Source organism: Artemia franciscana, chromosome 9 (assembly GCF_032884065.1).
Source record: "Artemia franciscana chromosome 9, ASM3288406v1, whole genome shotgun sequence".
In the NCBI taxonomy this organism is placed as follows: Eukaryota; Metazoa; Arthropoda; class Branchiopoda; order Anostraca; family Artemiidae; genus Artemia; species Artemia franciscana.
The window spans coordinates 18,579,770-18,596,082 of NC_088871.1; the positions used below are offsets into that span (position 1 = coordinate 18,579,770).

The following is a 16,313-nucleotide window of genomic DNA, read 5'->3' on the forward strand; positions in this document are numbered from 1 at the left end:
AAAATAAGAGCTCCGAGACACGATATCCTTCCAAACTTTAAATTTCATTAAGATCCGATCACTCCTTTGTAAGTTAAAAATACCTCATTTTTTCAAATTTTTCAGAATTAACCCTCCCCCCCTCAAACCCCCCAAACAGAGCATATTGGTTCCGGTTATATCAATCACGTATCTAGGACTTCTGCTTATTTTTTACATCAAGTTTCATCCCGATCCCTCCACTCTAAGCGTTTTCCAAGATTTTAGGTTTCCCCCCTCCAACTCCCCCCAATGTGATCAGATCTGGTCGGGATTTAAAATAAGAGCTCTGAGACACGATATCATTCCAAACATAAAATTTTATTAAGATAACAAAACCTGCTCCTAAGTTAAAAATACTTCATTTTTTCTATTTTTTTCCGAATTAACCGGCCCCCACCCCCCCCCCCAGATAGTCAAATCGGGAAAAAGACTATTTCTAATTTTATCTGGTCCGGTCCCTGATACGCTTGCCAAATTGCATCGTCCTAGCTTACCTGAAAGTGCCTAAAGTAGCAAAACCGGGACCGACAGAATTTGCGATCGCTATATGTCACTTGGTTAATACCAAGTGTCATAAAAACTTGGACAAGGTAAATCGTTGGAAAAAATAAAAGAAGTTTTTGTCCTAACACCTGAACAACTAAAATAAACAAAGATTCGGCGATATGCCTTTCAAAATGACAAAAGACAAGCCGAGGCAAAAGAAGAAGTTTTTGTCCCACCACCTGAACGATTAAAAGAAACAAAGGTTCGGCGATATGTCTTTCATAATGAAAAAAGATAAGCCGAGGCAGAAGCTAAAGGTCCAATAAAAAACGTATTATACAAAGGCAATACTTCTAATTTACGCTCCATTTGAACGTCGTGACATCAAGAAAAGGCTCAAATTGTCTGCGTTTAGAAGACAAGCGACAGTGAGAATCTTTATGTAGAAGCCTGCCGCGTGCTGAGTGGCGGGACCCGGCAGCGAAGCCGCCAGACCCCTGGTAAAATATACATACATATATATATATATATATATATATATATATATATATATATATATATATATATATATATATATATATACATTCTAGGAGACTATATTTTTCCTCGTAATAACAGCCCTATATTGGTAATAAGACACGTTTAAGAAAGAGGGGTTGGGATAAATTTGAGAAAACGACCTAGACTTACATTGTACTACCTTCTTTTCAGAAAATGGTATTTAACTGGTTATTTGACCTTAAGAAGGTAGACAGGTCTTAGTTTAAATCATCACTAACAAACGAAAGCGGACAATGGTCCTGGTTATACGTAAGGAAACAATTAGATTCGATGGCTTTATTTTTTACGAAAATTGGGGGAGGGGAAAAATATATTTTTAACATTGAGGGAGAGGAGGAGGGAAATTTGTCTTATTTTCAATTTTTTCCATAAAAATACCAAAAAAGACATTTTCCAAAAAAATAACCCCCTCCCAAACAAAAAATTTTTTTTTCAAAGTCTATTGGGAGGGAGGTGCAGTAAGTCCAGAAGGAGGGGCTTAAATACAAACCCAAAAACGTTGTTAGTTGAAATGCCTCAAAATTCAGAAGATTTCTTTCGGAAGATTTAATTCAAGTTCCTTTTTTTGTCTTTTCTTTTATTTGTGTTGTTTTTCCCTTTCTTAATCATGTTTTAGGTACTATTTACGGTAGGTTGCCTCAAATTATTTGCCATCACTGCAAAATAATAAAAAAAAAAACAAGAAAAAAAAAAAAAAAACAGCTGGTTAATAAACCTACTTCTATGCTTAAAGAAACAAGTCCCAAAAAATTTCTTTATCTCAATTTTCTTCTCCGAGCGCTTACATAGCATTATGAAACAAGTACTGAACTTGTTTTTTCATTGAATTTTTTTTCTTCGCTGTTTATCGTTTTTGTTTTTGTTTATTTATAATACTCCGTACTTTGTGTTTTTTATACTTTTACGGGTAATAAAGTTCATTCATTCATTCATTCATTGACATCAACTCACCTGACTATTTGGTATCTGCATATAAATTAGTAGATAATACAATACATCCTCAATGGCAGCTCTGACAAAATTTTTCATTTTTGGCGTCTCAACAAGAGCATTCAAGAAATCAAAAACAGCTTCAAGTGGCTTCCCTGGGTGACCGGCTAAAAAAAAAAAAAAAAAAAAAAGAAAAGAATAAAAGAAATTAAGATATGTTTGCTTGTGCAGCGTATCCCAGCCTTTTATATGTTCACACCTAATCTTACACCACCTTTAGAATAGATGACAGAGTTTGATTTATAATTTGTGTTTACTATATTAGGCAGTACAGACATCCTTTCAAAGATAAGCTTTGGAAGTTGCTTTGCATATTTTCTATTTTCTTCATTAAATTTCTTATGAAAAACCCTGCCGTGTGTTACTTCATAGAAAACCCTCATAACCAAGTTTATATTCAAAGTTAAAAACAAGATTTTTTTTTGCACCAATACAGGTTAGACTGACAATAAGTTTTACTAGAGCTTCGTCCGCTCCAACACTGTACTTTTCTTAACAATGTCAAATGTTGGATGAATATATTTTTGTTCGCATATTTTTTCCCGATATTCCCGATAAAGAAGGGTAAATCGACCGCCTGGTTTTCCCGATATTTTTGAATAGCTCATCACGGATTTGGGAGCTTTTTTCGGCACAAAATAAGTAATTTTTGCTGTGGATTTATTTTTGAATCTGAGGCCATAGCGTTTGTCTTATTGAGTTAATCAAATCTAGTGAGAGTATAGATTAAGCGATTTATTTATATATTCCACAAATTTAAACAATTTTTTTTTCTTTAAGGACAGCTAGTGTGATGTCTACACATCAATTTTCAGTGCTTGTCAGAATCTGAGATTTCTTTACCAATAAAGAACAGGATGGGCGATTTTCTTCTGCTGTCAAAAGTGAATACATGTCGACAAAGAAAGATCTTTTTTTTTACAAATAAATAAAAATCGAATATTCAAGTTACGTATTGCGTCAAGGGAGTTTTCAAGCCAAACGTGAATCCTTTTATTTGGCAATACTCCAACACAAATGGTTTATATTTATAATTGCTTCTTTTCATAGACCTGAATATTCAAGTTACGTATTGTATCAAGAGGGTTTTCAAGCTAAAGGTAAATTCTTTTATTTGGCAACACCGATACGCGAATGGTTTGTAATTGCCTCTTTTCATAGTCCTGACAGCAGCACTTCCGTTTGACAAAATTACTTTATTGACTGACTTACTTGTCCTTATGAATACACTGTCAGGCTCACAGATTCTCTGTCCCAAATCATAACACTAGTGGTTCTATTGAATAGAATGAGGCGGCATTTTTGAATACAACAGAAATGGAGCGAAAGGTGTATTATAACTAAAACAATCGCTAAGATTCTCATCCATTTATACACAGCGATTACTAACTATTCAAAACACTGTCTGAAACACATATAACTTTTTCCCCTGCAAGCCAAGAGAAGAAATAAACAGGTAGCTACCGTTATTAGATGCTCCTATGTCTTCCTCACTGAGCTCGGCGTCAGTTGCATTCAAAATAGATTTTACAAAAATTTCTGCTAAGTTAACCAAAGTAGCCCAGACAGTAGGCATCATTTCTTCAAGCAATTTTGAAACTTGTTTGGGCGAATTCTGAACAATCGATGTCAATACTGAAAAAGGGGAAAATGGATGAAGTTACTTCTTATCACAGGAGAACTGAACCCTCTGATGATTCAACACCATTATATGCTAAGGTGTCCCTCTTTATTTGACTGCCAAAATAATTATTACTATTTCTTATATTTAATGATTCCACTGAGGATACCATTTTTTGCAAGCACGGAGAGAATATTTCATGTCCTTGTTCTTGCCAGTGTTCTCTTATGCGGTGCGAAACGTTCTATTTGTCTTTCTGGCTTACAAACACATTAGTTAAATGTGAAATAAATTTTATACTATTTTTTTTTCTTTTTGATATAAAGCTTAAAGAGTTACCAGTATGATTTCCGAATATATGAATAGCAAAATCTGCCAGTTCACAGATATTAAATCCTTTCATCCCCATGACTTGTTTGCCATAAACAGAGTGGCATGGGTATCCTTGGTTAGTGTTACAATATATAGTCAATACTTCAGGAATATCATTAAGTATAAAGAAGTGAGTAATAAAATGTGACTTAAGTAAAAGTACTTCAGAATTTACATAAGAATTAAGTTGTAGATAGACCGTTTTCTTTAAGAAATGGGCCAACATAGAATACAGATGTGTTACCCAACCGAAAGTAAACTTACCTGCTCAGTCAGGAAGTCTCTTTCAGAACGTAAATGAACCTCGGCTTTGCACTCGTGAAAACTCATAACCGGCTACACGACATCTCTCCAACTGAACATCAAAAGCGGAGTTATTTCTTTTTCGTTCTTTTTTTTTTTATTATTTATTATTAGTTGCCTGAGCTATTAGACTGGGACTAGTTAGCCAACGTTCAAACTATGTACGATTTTATTTTTGTTTTTATTCAGTTGCAAAATAGCACTTAATCATTACAGTCTGCTAGCAAGGCAGCTTTTCTTTTCTGGAGCGGAATTTTGACCGAGATCTGTTTTGAAAGTTGGGAGCGTAGTTCAGTAGCTTCTTTTGTCTTGGCTATTCCCAGGGCATTGAATCCTATGGAAACAAATCGTATTGTTTTTGAGTTTAAGGCAAAACAATAGTGTTTACTCAGAATATCTTCTTAAACATTGGACAATGCTGCCCCAATAATACAAACTTTAATGTCAAGTCTAGCTGCTCAGCATACAACGGTGAGTATCCCATGAGTGTTTTCAAGGTTAATCAGAAAAATTTTGGTATCCGAATCAACCACAACTGAGATGATGGCATTGGACTTAAGCCTTCTTCCATTACTAGATCAGCACAAAAGAAAAATGAGGTATGTTATTTTAGCCAGTCCTCTCCAGTCTCATGAGTTCTTCTTTTACATTTTATGATAGGGTTGACTTTCTAAAAAGCAATGAGCTTGTGTGTCTTTCACATATTCTCTTCCTTTCTTGAATAAATCATGAAGGTCAAGTCTGCTCTTCCCACCTGGTCATACCAATAACCACAATAAGTTCTTGCACAGAACAGCCCCTTGAAGATAGATAAATGCAAGTAGGAAAACTCAGCAAATTGGCCTTTAAGGTGTAGAATAAGCGTTGACATTGAAGTGCCAGGGTGCTCACAAGTGTACTTGAACTTTTTTCATATCGGTAGACTTTAGCCCGAGCAGTACCTTATCCCTTCACTTGGCTTGTAGCCTTTGGCCGACAGTCCAATTAAAGTAAAGAGCTGTAAAGAAAATTGCGCGTTGATGCGCAATTTTCGCAGGATTTCAAATTCTAGAATATGAATATGAAGGGCTTTATTACTTCCTATACAGAGCAAAATTTCAATCTTGGTCAGCGAAGACAAATGGTGTGTTGACAGCAAAAAAAAAAAGTTTATTCAACCATCCCTTCCATAAGAACCTTAGATGCCACAGGGGCATAACTTATAGCCCCCACCCCCAGCCTCTGGTGGTTTATATCAACCCAAAAAGCGGTGTTACATGGTCACTGGACTATTTTGAATAGAAGGAGGAGTGTTCCGAAATATATATTGGATGCATTTTTTTTTTGGGGGGGGGGGGTAGCTTCACTCTGATCACATTGACTCTTAAAAATAGGACTAGAACCTTTCTTATTACCAATCCAATGAGTCCCCTCCAAATTTTATGTGACCACGCTTTCTATAAAAAACCTTATATGTTCTCAAGGCATAACTTACAACCCTTGCCCTGAGGGATGGGGGGGGTCACCCTCAAAGACATAATTTCCGGACCTTTCAACTTCGCTGAATTAAATGGTTATCTCAAAATTTGGATCAAAAGTGCCAGGGGAAATGACGGGCATGGGGGGGCTATTTGCCCGCCAATTATTTTCGACTATTGAAAAAGGCACTAGCCGTCTCAATTTCCATTTGGATGGCCCCTTTGAATCGCTGTTGCGCTGCCTATAAGTCTTTTTCTTGTTTTTTTTTTACATCTTTTTGTTGTTTTTTTCTTCTAGACTCCATCATTTTCTATATCCTCTGCGGGAGGTCATTTCTGGAGCAGGATATTTTCTATGGAGAAGTATTTTCTCGGGGGAGGGGGTTATTTTCAGCAAGAAGTATTTTCCACGGGGTATTTTCTGGGAAGATGGTGGGGGAACACCGGCCATCAGAATGACCATAGCAAGAATTTTTTTTTTCCTTTTTATTCTATTATTCTTGACCAACTACAATTGAGCATATTGTAAGAGTATTGTTATATTATGTTTTAGTTCAGATACCTGTAAATAAAGCTGCTTGCCCTGCATAAAAACTATTTTTACCTTTTTTTTTTAAACCGAAAACGTTCAGCTGACCGGTTTTCTCAAGTGTCCTTGCATTAACGAAGACGATTTGCATATTAAGAAAAACGTTTCAAAATAACGAGAAAAATGGAAATGGTAGTGCTTCTTGCACAGTCCAATGACATTAGAACTAATTTCAGAAACATTAAAAAAAACCTGCATTTATAAAAGATACAATTCTGATTTTGATTAATTCATCGTTGTGATGTGAATAATATAGTATATTTATACGAGGACTTCAAAGACTGAAAAACAGTTTTACTAGTGCTCTTGACAAACCAATTAAGCAAGTTTCTAGAAATCCAGAATAAGCAATGATATTCTAAATTTATGTCTTAGTCTTGCCCTCTCACCTTGAATTCAGAATTCCTGGTTGAAGGTATTCCTTAATATGTTTAAAAAGTAATAATATCTCTTGTTTGAAACAGGCAAGGAAATTAGAAACGGGTAACATAGTTTAAAGAAAAATAGTTGCTAGAACAAAACTAAGAAGTGAGAAGGTAGAATAATGAGAATCATCAATCATGGTAACGAGAAAAATTATTGTTGAAACTCAAAGAGAAGGAAATCATGCAAGAGAAGAAGATATAGTGTAACCTTTTTTACCTTGAAAAATCTTTGCACGAAGATGGTTGTCCAGAGCAGGGCCGTCGTTGGCTTGTAAAGCCATTACCAATGCTTGAGAAAATGGCAGTAGCATATTTTCAAGTAAAGGTTTAACTAACGATTTGTTGGTTAAAGCCACTTCGCATATTACTTCATACAGGGTTAGGAATACATCTAGAGCCATTTCTCTAATTCTTAAACGATATTTCTAAAATAAATCAAAGCATTATTCATTAAAAAATAAAAAACCAAAGAAAAGAGAAATGCCAAGGGGGTTTGGCATAATCAAAGACAGTACAGGACGAAGCAAAGCAGGTATTTGGAAAGACAACAGCCTTTCTTTTTCATCGGTATAAGAGAAAGTCAGAAGGAAACAAATTCACATTTTCTGAAAGAAAAGAGGAAACATCTAAAATTTATGATACAGCCCTTACTGAGCATATTTATAACCACTCGCATCATAACATTTTATTTGACCGAGCATAGTTTAAATTCAAATGTTAAAACAAATGACGCTTATTTTGATCTTTTTAGACGAGAAGTTCAATAATTCCTAAAATGAATACTGTGACACTTTCAAATTCACAAGGGGCAAGTGCCCCCAACCCCTCATATCAAAAAGGCTACTGCAAGAGAGGAACTAATTGGTATTAGACAAAACCAGACGTAGTATTTCCCGAGCTAGCTAATTGGGTTCACTTATCAAGCGGATGAAAGGATTTTTATCAATGTAGACACTGATCCAGTACTGTGAGAGCAGCATTGTTTTTCTTTCGCTAATTTATTAATCCAGCCAATTTTGCATTATATCTGTTTGTTATTTTTGATGGTTCTCTTCGTTATTTAGCTTTTAGGTTTTTTATTCTTCCGATTTCGGTTTTATAATATTTTTTTTTATTTCCACGTTGTTGTTGTTGTTTTTTTTTTATCCGGTTTGTTCCGTTCACACTTTCGTTCAGAAAACGTAAACATGATTCCTTCTCACTCTCTCTCATAGCACTGAAGATTTCTAAAAGCGAAGATTTCTTATAGCGCTGAAGATTTCTAAAAGCCAGAATATAATTTGCACTCTAATGAAAAAAAAATATTTTAAATGTTTTCAATTTTATAACTTTAAGAAATCAAATATTAATTACGATTTTAAGGAATAAATATCAGTATATGCATATTAAACTCACAATTCACATTCATTTGAATTTCTTCCGTAAAGTATAAATTATATTCTGGCTTTTAGAAAGCATAAGGGTTTTGAACCCTACTCATGTTAATTTCTGCTCGTTTTGTGTTTGACTAAGTTATTTATTATAATTTATGTTGGTTTTGGGTATCATTTATTTATTGATGCTGATTTGTGGTAGTTGTATGCTTGGTTTTGATTTTATTTTTGTGCAATTTTGGTTTAATGGAGTTCTTTACTTTTTTTTGTGAAAAACTTAATTTGTGGAAAAAGTTTTTTTTTATTATTTTGTTCGTTTTATATTGACATAGTCTTTTGAGGGAAAAAGAAAATAACGGCTTGAATTTTTCCGGTTTTTTAAGAATTTATAGTCTGGCTTGCTATTTGTATGCTGGAAAAGCTTTTTCAGCAATTAAAAAAAAACATAAGCCCTTTAGAAAATCATGATGCAAAAAGTGGCGCTTAATTTAGTCATATATATCCTCTAGTTGACCTGATAGATAAAACTTAATACCATTCCCAAAAAATTACATCAACGCTCTTTCACAGCCTGGATACATATAAACTCTCTTGATTTAGTAAAATTTTAAGAGCAGAAGTAATAATAGAAGTAGCCCCGAAAGTTTGAGCTTAATACTGTCAGTCGTTCTTGGTATATTGTTGAGATGTCTTATTGGTAACCAGCAAATACAAAGAACAAACAGTATTCAAAACGGTGCAATTTGATTTAATTTTAAAGCAACATCTAGTTTTCAAGTATAATGGGCAAATTACATAACTGTGTGGGGTCAATCAGCCTAATAACCCTAGAGATATAGTAACTAGACCGTTCAGCTACGCTGAACAAAAAGGCTGTTTTAAAATTTTGATAAGAAGTGCCTGGAAAATTATGAGCTACAGAGAAGGGCTGATTGTCCTCCAATCACTTTTGACTCTTAAGTGGGCACTAGAACTTTTAATTTTATCAAATTAGCTCCTTTAAAATATCAAGGATATTACTAGCTATGATAAAGCATTACTGCCTAAGTCCTTATATTCCCTGTATTGCTCATATGCCCTTTTAATACCTGCATGCATATATGCGGTATATTGTTGAGATGTCTTATTGGTAACCAGCAAATACAAAGAACAAATTGCATTCAAAACGGTGCGTTTTAATTTAATTTTAAAGCAACATCTAGTTTATAAGTATAATTGGCAAATTACATAACTGTGGGGGGTTGAGCAACCTAATAACCCTAGAGATATAGTAACTAGACCGTTGAGCTTCGCTTAACAAAATGGCTGTTTTAAAATTTTGATAAGAAGTGCCTGGAAAATTATGAGCTAGAGAGAAGGGCTGATTGCCCTCCAATCACTTTCGACTCTTAAGAGGACACTAGAACTTTTAATTTTCAATCACAATAGCTCCTTTGAAATATCAAGGATATTATTAGCTATGATAGAGCATTACTGCCTTTGTCCTTATATTACCTGTATTGCTCATATGCCCTTTTAATACCTGCATGCATATAGCTTTTTTTTTGTTTAATTGTAACTCCCCCTAAACGTTCCCTAGAAGTTTCAACTTAATGCCATTAGTGTCGTCAGTTAGCCTACAGTAGGCCTAAGAGAAACAGCACTAAATGCATTTACGCAGTGTCTTCTGGAAAGTTCAAAATCAACAACCTATGAAGATGTGAAGGTGAAATTTTCAGATAATATCTCTGTTGTACGGATGACAGCCTGCCATCCGTATGCAGGTTGTCAAAAGGTCATATCAGCAATATTTTAGGAACACTTTCGCGTGGGAAATTAAAACTTTACGGTTGTTGTGAGGGGTATTGAACAAACCAAAAGACACGATTTGAATTATACTACTACTGCTTCTACTCCTAGAACTACTACAACTGTTACTATTATTATTACTACTACGGCTATTAAAGCAAAGACTACTACGATTAACTGTACTCCTACTGCAACTACTATAAATACTAGTGCTACTAATACTACTAATAAACCGAAGGCTATTAAGGCGAAAATGTTGGGCAATATTGTAACTGTATTGAAATAAATCGAAACATACTATGCCCATACAGGTTGTCAAGAGGACGTATCAGCAATGCTTCAGGACCAGTTGATGGTATTAAGTTAAAAATTTTATTGCGTGTTGAAAAGGAGGTTGAAAAAAGGTCCTATTTACATAATGTTTCTCATGCTACTACAACTATTGCTACGCACAATTATTGAACCTTTCAACAATGTTGAAAAAAATTTATGTTTCAAAACTTTGTTTGGAGGTGTGTCATGGGAAATGATAGGAGTGGGAGAGGAGGTCTCTCAAATCACCTTGACTCTTAAAAAGGGCACTATAACTTCCAATTTAAAATTATTTCCGGACCTTTCAACTACGTTGAACAAAATGGCTATCTCAAAATTTGGTTGAATGCTTTTGGGGAAATGGTGGGCGTGGGGTTATTTGGCCTCCAATCGCTTTCGTCTATGAAAAACGGCACTAGCCCCTTCAATTTCCAATCGAATAAGTCCTTTTTGAAGTTTCTAAGACAGTTCCTTCGATACAAAGGGACCTGGGCATAAAAAAAAAAAAAAAAAAAAAAAAAAATGTATTGTGCCAACATCGTTCTTTACTTAAGGGCCGCTATTGCACTGCATATGATAATCTGAATGAAAGATATCCTTCAATCCCAATTTATAGGGGTATAATGACAAAGGTTAAGACGGATAGACCATATTTTATAGAAGAATATTGTCAGGTTGACAAATGTTACGCTTTTTGAGCACCAATCTGATTCCGAATGAAAGACGTCCCCGAATTGGGTGGGAGGAGGACATAAGAATCGTTTAAAGGAAGCTGGAACTACACTGGAGGTGATAAACAGAGAGGCTTTTAATAGACTGGGGTAAGCAGTCGTACTGGTTTGGGTGCAGCAGCAAGTTATTAGAAGTCGTAGCACTAGTATTGTGATTAAAAGTCAATTTACACGCGGGTTAGCTTTGTATCAAAACCTCCTATAAATGGACAAATATTATAAAACGAAATATAAATTGGACTAAAAATTAGACAGATTTTGCAAAAAAAGGGAAATTTTATGTATCCGGTTTTAGTCTCTCTGATTGCAATTTAAAAAACACTTCAGTAATTTCCTTATTGATGGAATAACTCAAGCTTTTCATTCCAATGAAAGCAAGAGAAGGAGCGGTAAGGGGAACTAGTATATTTCTGAAAAAAAAAAGACTTTTCATCTCACACCATGTTACTATTTTAGCACGCTTGCCCCCCCAAAAAGAAGCAAAAAAAAAAACACTGCTAAAGAAGTTCTTCAGATTAAGTCCTACAGATAAATTTATCTTATCATACAAAGGTACTGTCACAATAAATGATGTAGAAGAGACTATTGATTTGTTAGAAATACAAAAATTTAGACACACCTACGGAAACACAGTCCGTTAGAAATATAGAAAACATACTCAGCTCATCTTACAAGCGGGCATTAAGAATCAATCACGCGTTTTATGTAATCAATATATTTTTGGCAACCGATACAAGTAATAATTATAAAAAAAATTAATTAAGCAGGGTTGCGTCCCATCTCCTATTCCCATTTATATGAGTTATTTTAATTGGCTTTGTCCAGAAGAAAATCGACAAAGGCGATGGGAAAACATGGTGTCAAATGAAAAGGCATGCTCTCCAAGACTTCGATTGTGCTAACGATTAGGGCATCCTAGATAAAAATATTAACGAAATGGTTGAACTTCACAAGGTATAATAATAGGTCTTAAAATTAATGTTAAGAAGAATAAATCGCATAGTCTAGGAACAAATGAGGGCGAAGAAGGGATATTTGGTAACCGGCAAAAGGATCAAATGGACAGCGCAACTTTTGAGGGTAGTATTATTAGCAAAGATGAGGTGCAGTGAAGATGTAAAAAGTAGAATTGCCAAGACACAGGGTGTTTTATACATTTGAAAAAAGTTTGGACAAATAGGAAGATAATCTCTCTTAAATAAAATTAGTGTATTAGAAGCAATGATAATAGCATTGGTTAAGTACGGTTCTTAAACCTGGGGATTTCGAAAGGTTGAAGAAGTTATGTTGGACATTTCCAAAATCAGGGGTATATCCAGGATATTTCCAGGGGGAGGAGGTGCTAGTCAAATATCCTTGTTTTGAGTAGGCAACACCAAAGTAATGAAAAGGAGTTAATCTCCCGTGATCTTTCTCTAACGTCTTTTACCTGCATTTTTAGTTCCAATATATGATTTGACGAAATATTTTTTTTTTTGTTTATGAGAAATGGTTCTTTTACCTGCCTTTTTGCGACTCGAATAAGAGAAATAGTTGGAGGAAGGAGTAAAATGGGCACTGGTCTAAGAATTGTCTAACTATAGTTTTAAGCATTCTATCAAACATTAAACTGTTCGTAAAATGTTCCTAGACTCCTAGGGCTATCATGAATGGAATGCTAGGACAACAAGGCCAAGAATTACGAATGATAGATTGCAAAAGATTATGTTTTTAGGCCGTCTATTTTGGGCCAAACGAAAAGAAGGTTGTCCATCTCCTCACCAAAAAAGAAAATGAAGTTTTGAACAAATTGCATTAATTCGTTAGTAGTATTAATAGTAATCAGCATCGTTCAACGAATTCCATTGGCATCAGAAATGACGGAATCGAGTACCATTACCTATCATTACCTATTTGCCTATGTATATGACTTGCCTATGTATGTATATTACTATGTGTATATAATATAAAGACATGGAATATGTTTTATTTCTATATGAGACAAATCATAAGCATTGGAGAAAAAATCACCTGGGCGTCTGTGAAAACTTTGTGAACTTCTTGGAGAATAATTGGACCAAGGGTAGGAATTTGCTTATCGGTGATTTCATCAGCTAACTCTAATAGGACACGCATTGATCCATCCACCAAATCTGGGTTTTCTGTCTTAATGTACATTAGTAGGATATCCAACAAGTCAGGCCAATCATCAGGCCAGTCCCATTTGGCAACATTTGCAAGGGCATAAGCAATTGCATTTTTTACCTGTGAAGCGAATTTAATTGAAAAAGTATAGAAGAATGGTAAAAGATTTAATTACTTAGGTTGAAATAAAACCAAATTCCTCATTCACTGGACCAACATCAAATGGTGTTTTCCACTAATAAGTAACAGAAGACAGCAAACTGAGCTAAAAAAAAAAAAACAAAACAAACAAAGGGTGATGCCAATTTTACACTTTGCTTTTGAAATTTAAGAGGAAATGGCAGGATTTTCGGGGGTGAAATGGAATTTTGACCAAAAAATTAGAGATGAAAAACAGATTTATTCTTAGCCATGGCGTTGAAACTATGCCATAGTAAGAGGGAACAACACACCTAACATTTCATTTATATTCAGACGTAATTTACCAAACACTTAGATGATAAACCTGCACAAAAGTAGTGACAGCATAATGACTTTTGTAAGACCCATAGCCGCAACTCCTTTCTTCCTTCAATAACGAAAAAGTTTAACGGCGACTCCCTCCGGGAAGACGCAGGTATCTCTTGCGCAACAGGAATCTTTACTTTGCTTGTTACGTCATAGAGAGTACTTACTTAGCTTGTTACGTCATAGGGATGTTTTCTATGAGACAAATATGCATTCTATGTATTATGCTTTGCATGTTACATAATAGGGGATGTTTTCCAAGAGATACAGGTGTCTGTTACATAATAGGGAGGATTTACTTCGGCTGTAATTGGTTTTGGGGTGTTGCATAATACGACTTGTTAGAGTCCGTGACTCAGGGGATACGCACGTTGGTGTTACGTAATGAAACACACGGGGTGTGTCGCAATCGTGCGTGGCTTGATAGATTTACTGGGGACGAGGTAATCTTACGTGACTTTGTAGATTTATTGCGAATGATGTAATGGTAGATCACATGTAGGTATTACGTAATGATGATATACACAATACTTAAAGAGATTTCATTTTCTTTCAATTAGTGCTCCTTTTTTTCTTAGGGAACATTTACTAACTTAAGATTTGTGTCCACATCAGGATTCAAAACGGACTCCCCCTCTATACAATGGAGCGCTATCCAGTTGGAATATGAAAGCAATTCTAATATTTTGATTCGGCTAATACATTCTACATTATAACCTATATTTCACAAGGAGAATCCCTTGTTCGCTCATACTCGAATGATTAAGCTATTGATTTCGTTTTCCCTCAAAATGCAATAATTGACACGCAGGGGAGAATTGAATACATTTGAAATGCACCTGTTTGCTAATTAGCCTACTGCTTTAGAGAGTGTAATCAGAGTATATTGCAGGTTACTATTAACGCATTTTTTTAGTTAATCTTTTACTCTATTGGATCTTGAGTGTGCTATCAGAGATGAAATATAAGCGAGAGTATCATTATAGCTAGAATATGGTACACCTTCATATATGATCAAATTCTTTTCTTTTCCTCTTCAGTATACTGAATTTAGCGCATATGTTAGAGATAATCTTGAACCAACAAAACCAGTTAAAAACAATGATTGGTGTTCAAACATAACATCTTTACTTGACGTTCATTAAAAATTGAAGATGTTTGTTAAATAAATAACTCTTGTATCTTTTAAACGAGCTTTACAGGGTTTGAGAGACTCTGTTATCTTATTCCATGTGACATTGAATGGCTAACACACGGCACCTTCTAGCAGGCATTATGGCATATATGGCATTTTTGGGCATTTTCCTCCAAATTATTCGTTTACACTAGAATCTGTCGTTTAAACTTATTGAAAAAATTCCCATTAACGTTTCTTCTGAGGACTCTTAACGATAGAGGCCAACAGGGCACAATTTCCCACGTATGAAAAAAATGACCGTTATTTTTATTTGAACTGAGATAACTTGCCATTTCATAGCCGGATTTCAATGTTCCATGGCAATTCCGTGCTTGTGACACTGAATGGCTGACACACCACACTCTCTAGCAGGCATTATGTCATATCAGGGATTTTCCTGTAAGGATATTCGTTCACACTAGAATCGATCGTTTAAACTTAATGAAAAAATCCCATTAACGATTCTACTGATGACCCCTAGCAATTGAAGCCAGCTTTACGCAATGTACCACTCCTGATGACATCCTCTGGGGACACATTATCATACCCAAGGGCTTTTCAACCTTTTTCTTCCCAAAAAAATTATGAACCAAAAATGACCATTGTTTTTATTTAACCAGCGAAAACTTGCCATTTCATTGTTAGATTGCGATATTCCATGGCAGTTCCATGCCTATAACACTGAATGGCTTACACAGGGCACCCTCTAACAGATATTATGACAAATATGATATTTTCGGACACTTTCTTGCAAAAATATTCATTTACACTAGAGTCGATGCATTAAAGTTAAGAAAAAAACCCATTAGCGTTTCTTCTGATGACTCCTAGCAATTGAGGCCAGCATGCCACAATCTACCAGCCCAATGACACTCTCTGGGGGCATATTATCACACCTGAGGAATTTTGACTTTTTATCTCAAAAGTAACTTTATAAACTATAAAATGACCATTCTTTTTCCTTTAACATTGAAAACTTACTATTTCATTATTAGATAGCGGTTTCATGGCAATTCCCAACCTGTGAAAGTGAATGACTGACACACGGCACCCTCTAGCAGACAATATCACACATATGATATTTTTCAAGCATTTTCCTGCAAAAATATTCCTTTACACTGGATTCAATCGTTTAAACTTAATGAAAAATCCCTATTAGCGTTTCTTCTAATGACTCATAGCAAATGAGGCCACATTGTACAACGTAGCATCCACGATGACACCCTTTGGGGGGGGGGCAAATTATCACACAAAAGGGGTTTTCATCCCTTTTCTCTAAAAAATAAACGTACAAACTAAAAAATGACCATTGTTTTCGTTTGAACAGCAAAAAATTGCCATTTCATTGCTATATTGTGATGTTTCATGGCAAATCCCAGCCTCTGACACTCAATGGCTGACATACGACATCCTCTGGAAACTATTATTGCACAAAAGAGATTTTTCGGGCACTTTCATAGAAATCGTAACCAATGC

The 16,313-nt window shown here is 35.1% G+C and overlaps 1 protein-coding gene across 1 annotated transcript in view; it reads right to left on the bottom strand.

Annotated features, from left to right (window-relative positions):
- LOC136031093 (importin-9-like) overlaps positions 1 to 16,313 on the bottom strand; it is a gene marked incomplete in the record, with an annotated part of 117,031 nt that overhangs the window by 75,753 nt on the left and 24,965 nt on the right. Inside the window, 4 exon segments of the mRNA XM_065710375.1 lie at positions 2,020 to 2,165; positions 3,523 to 3,693; positions 7,043 to 7,250; positions 13,040 to 13,273. Of these exon segments, the coding sequence (XP_065566447.1) occupies positions 2,020 to 2,165; positions 3,523 to 3,693; positions 7,043 to 7,250; positions 13,040 to 13,273 (759 nt within the window).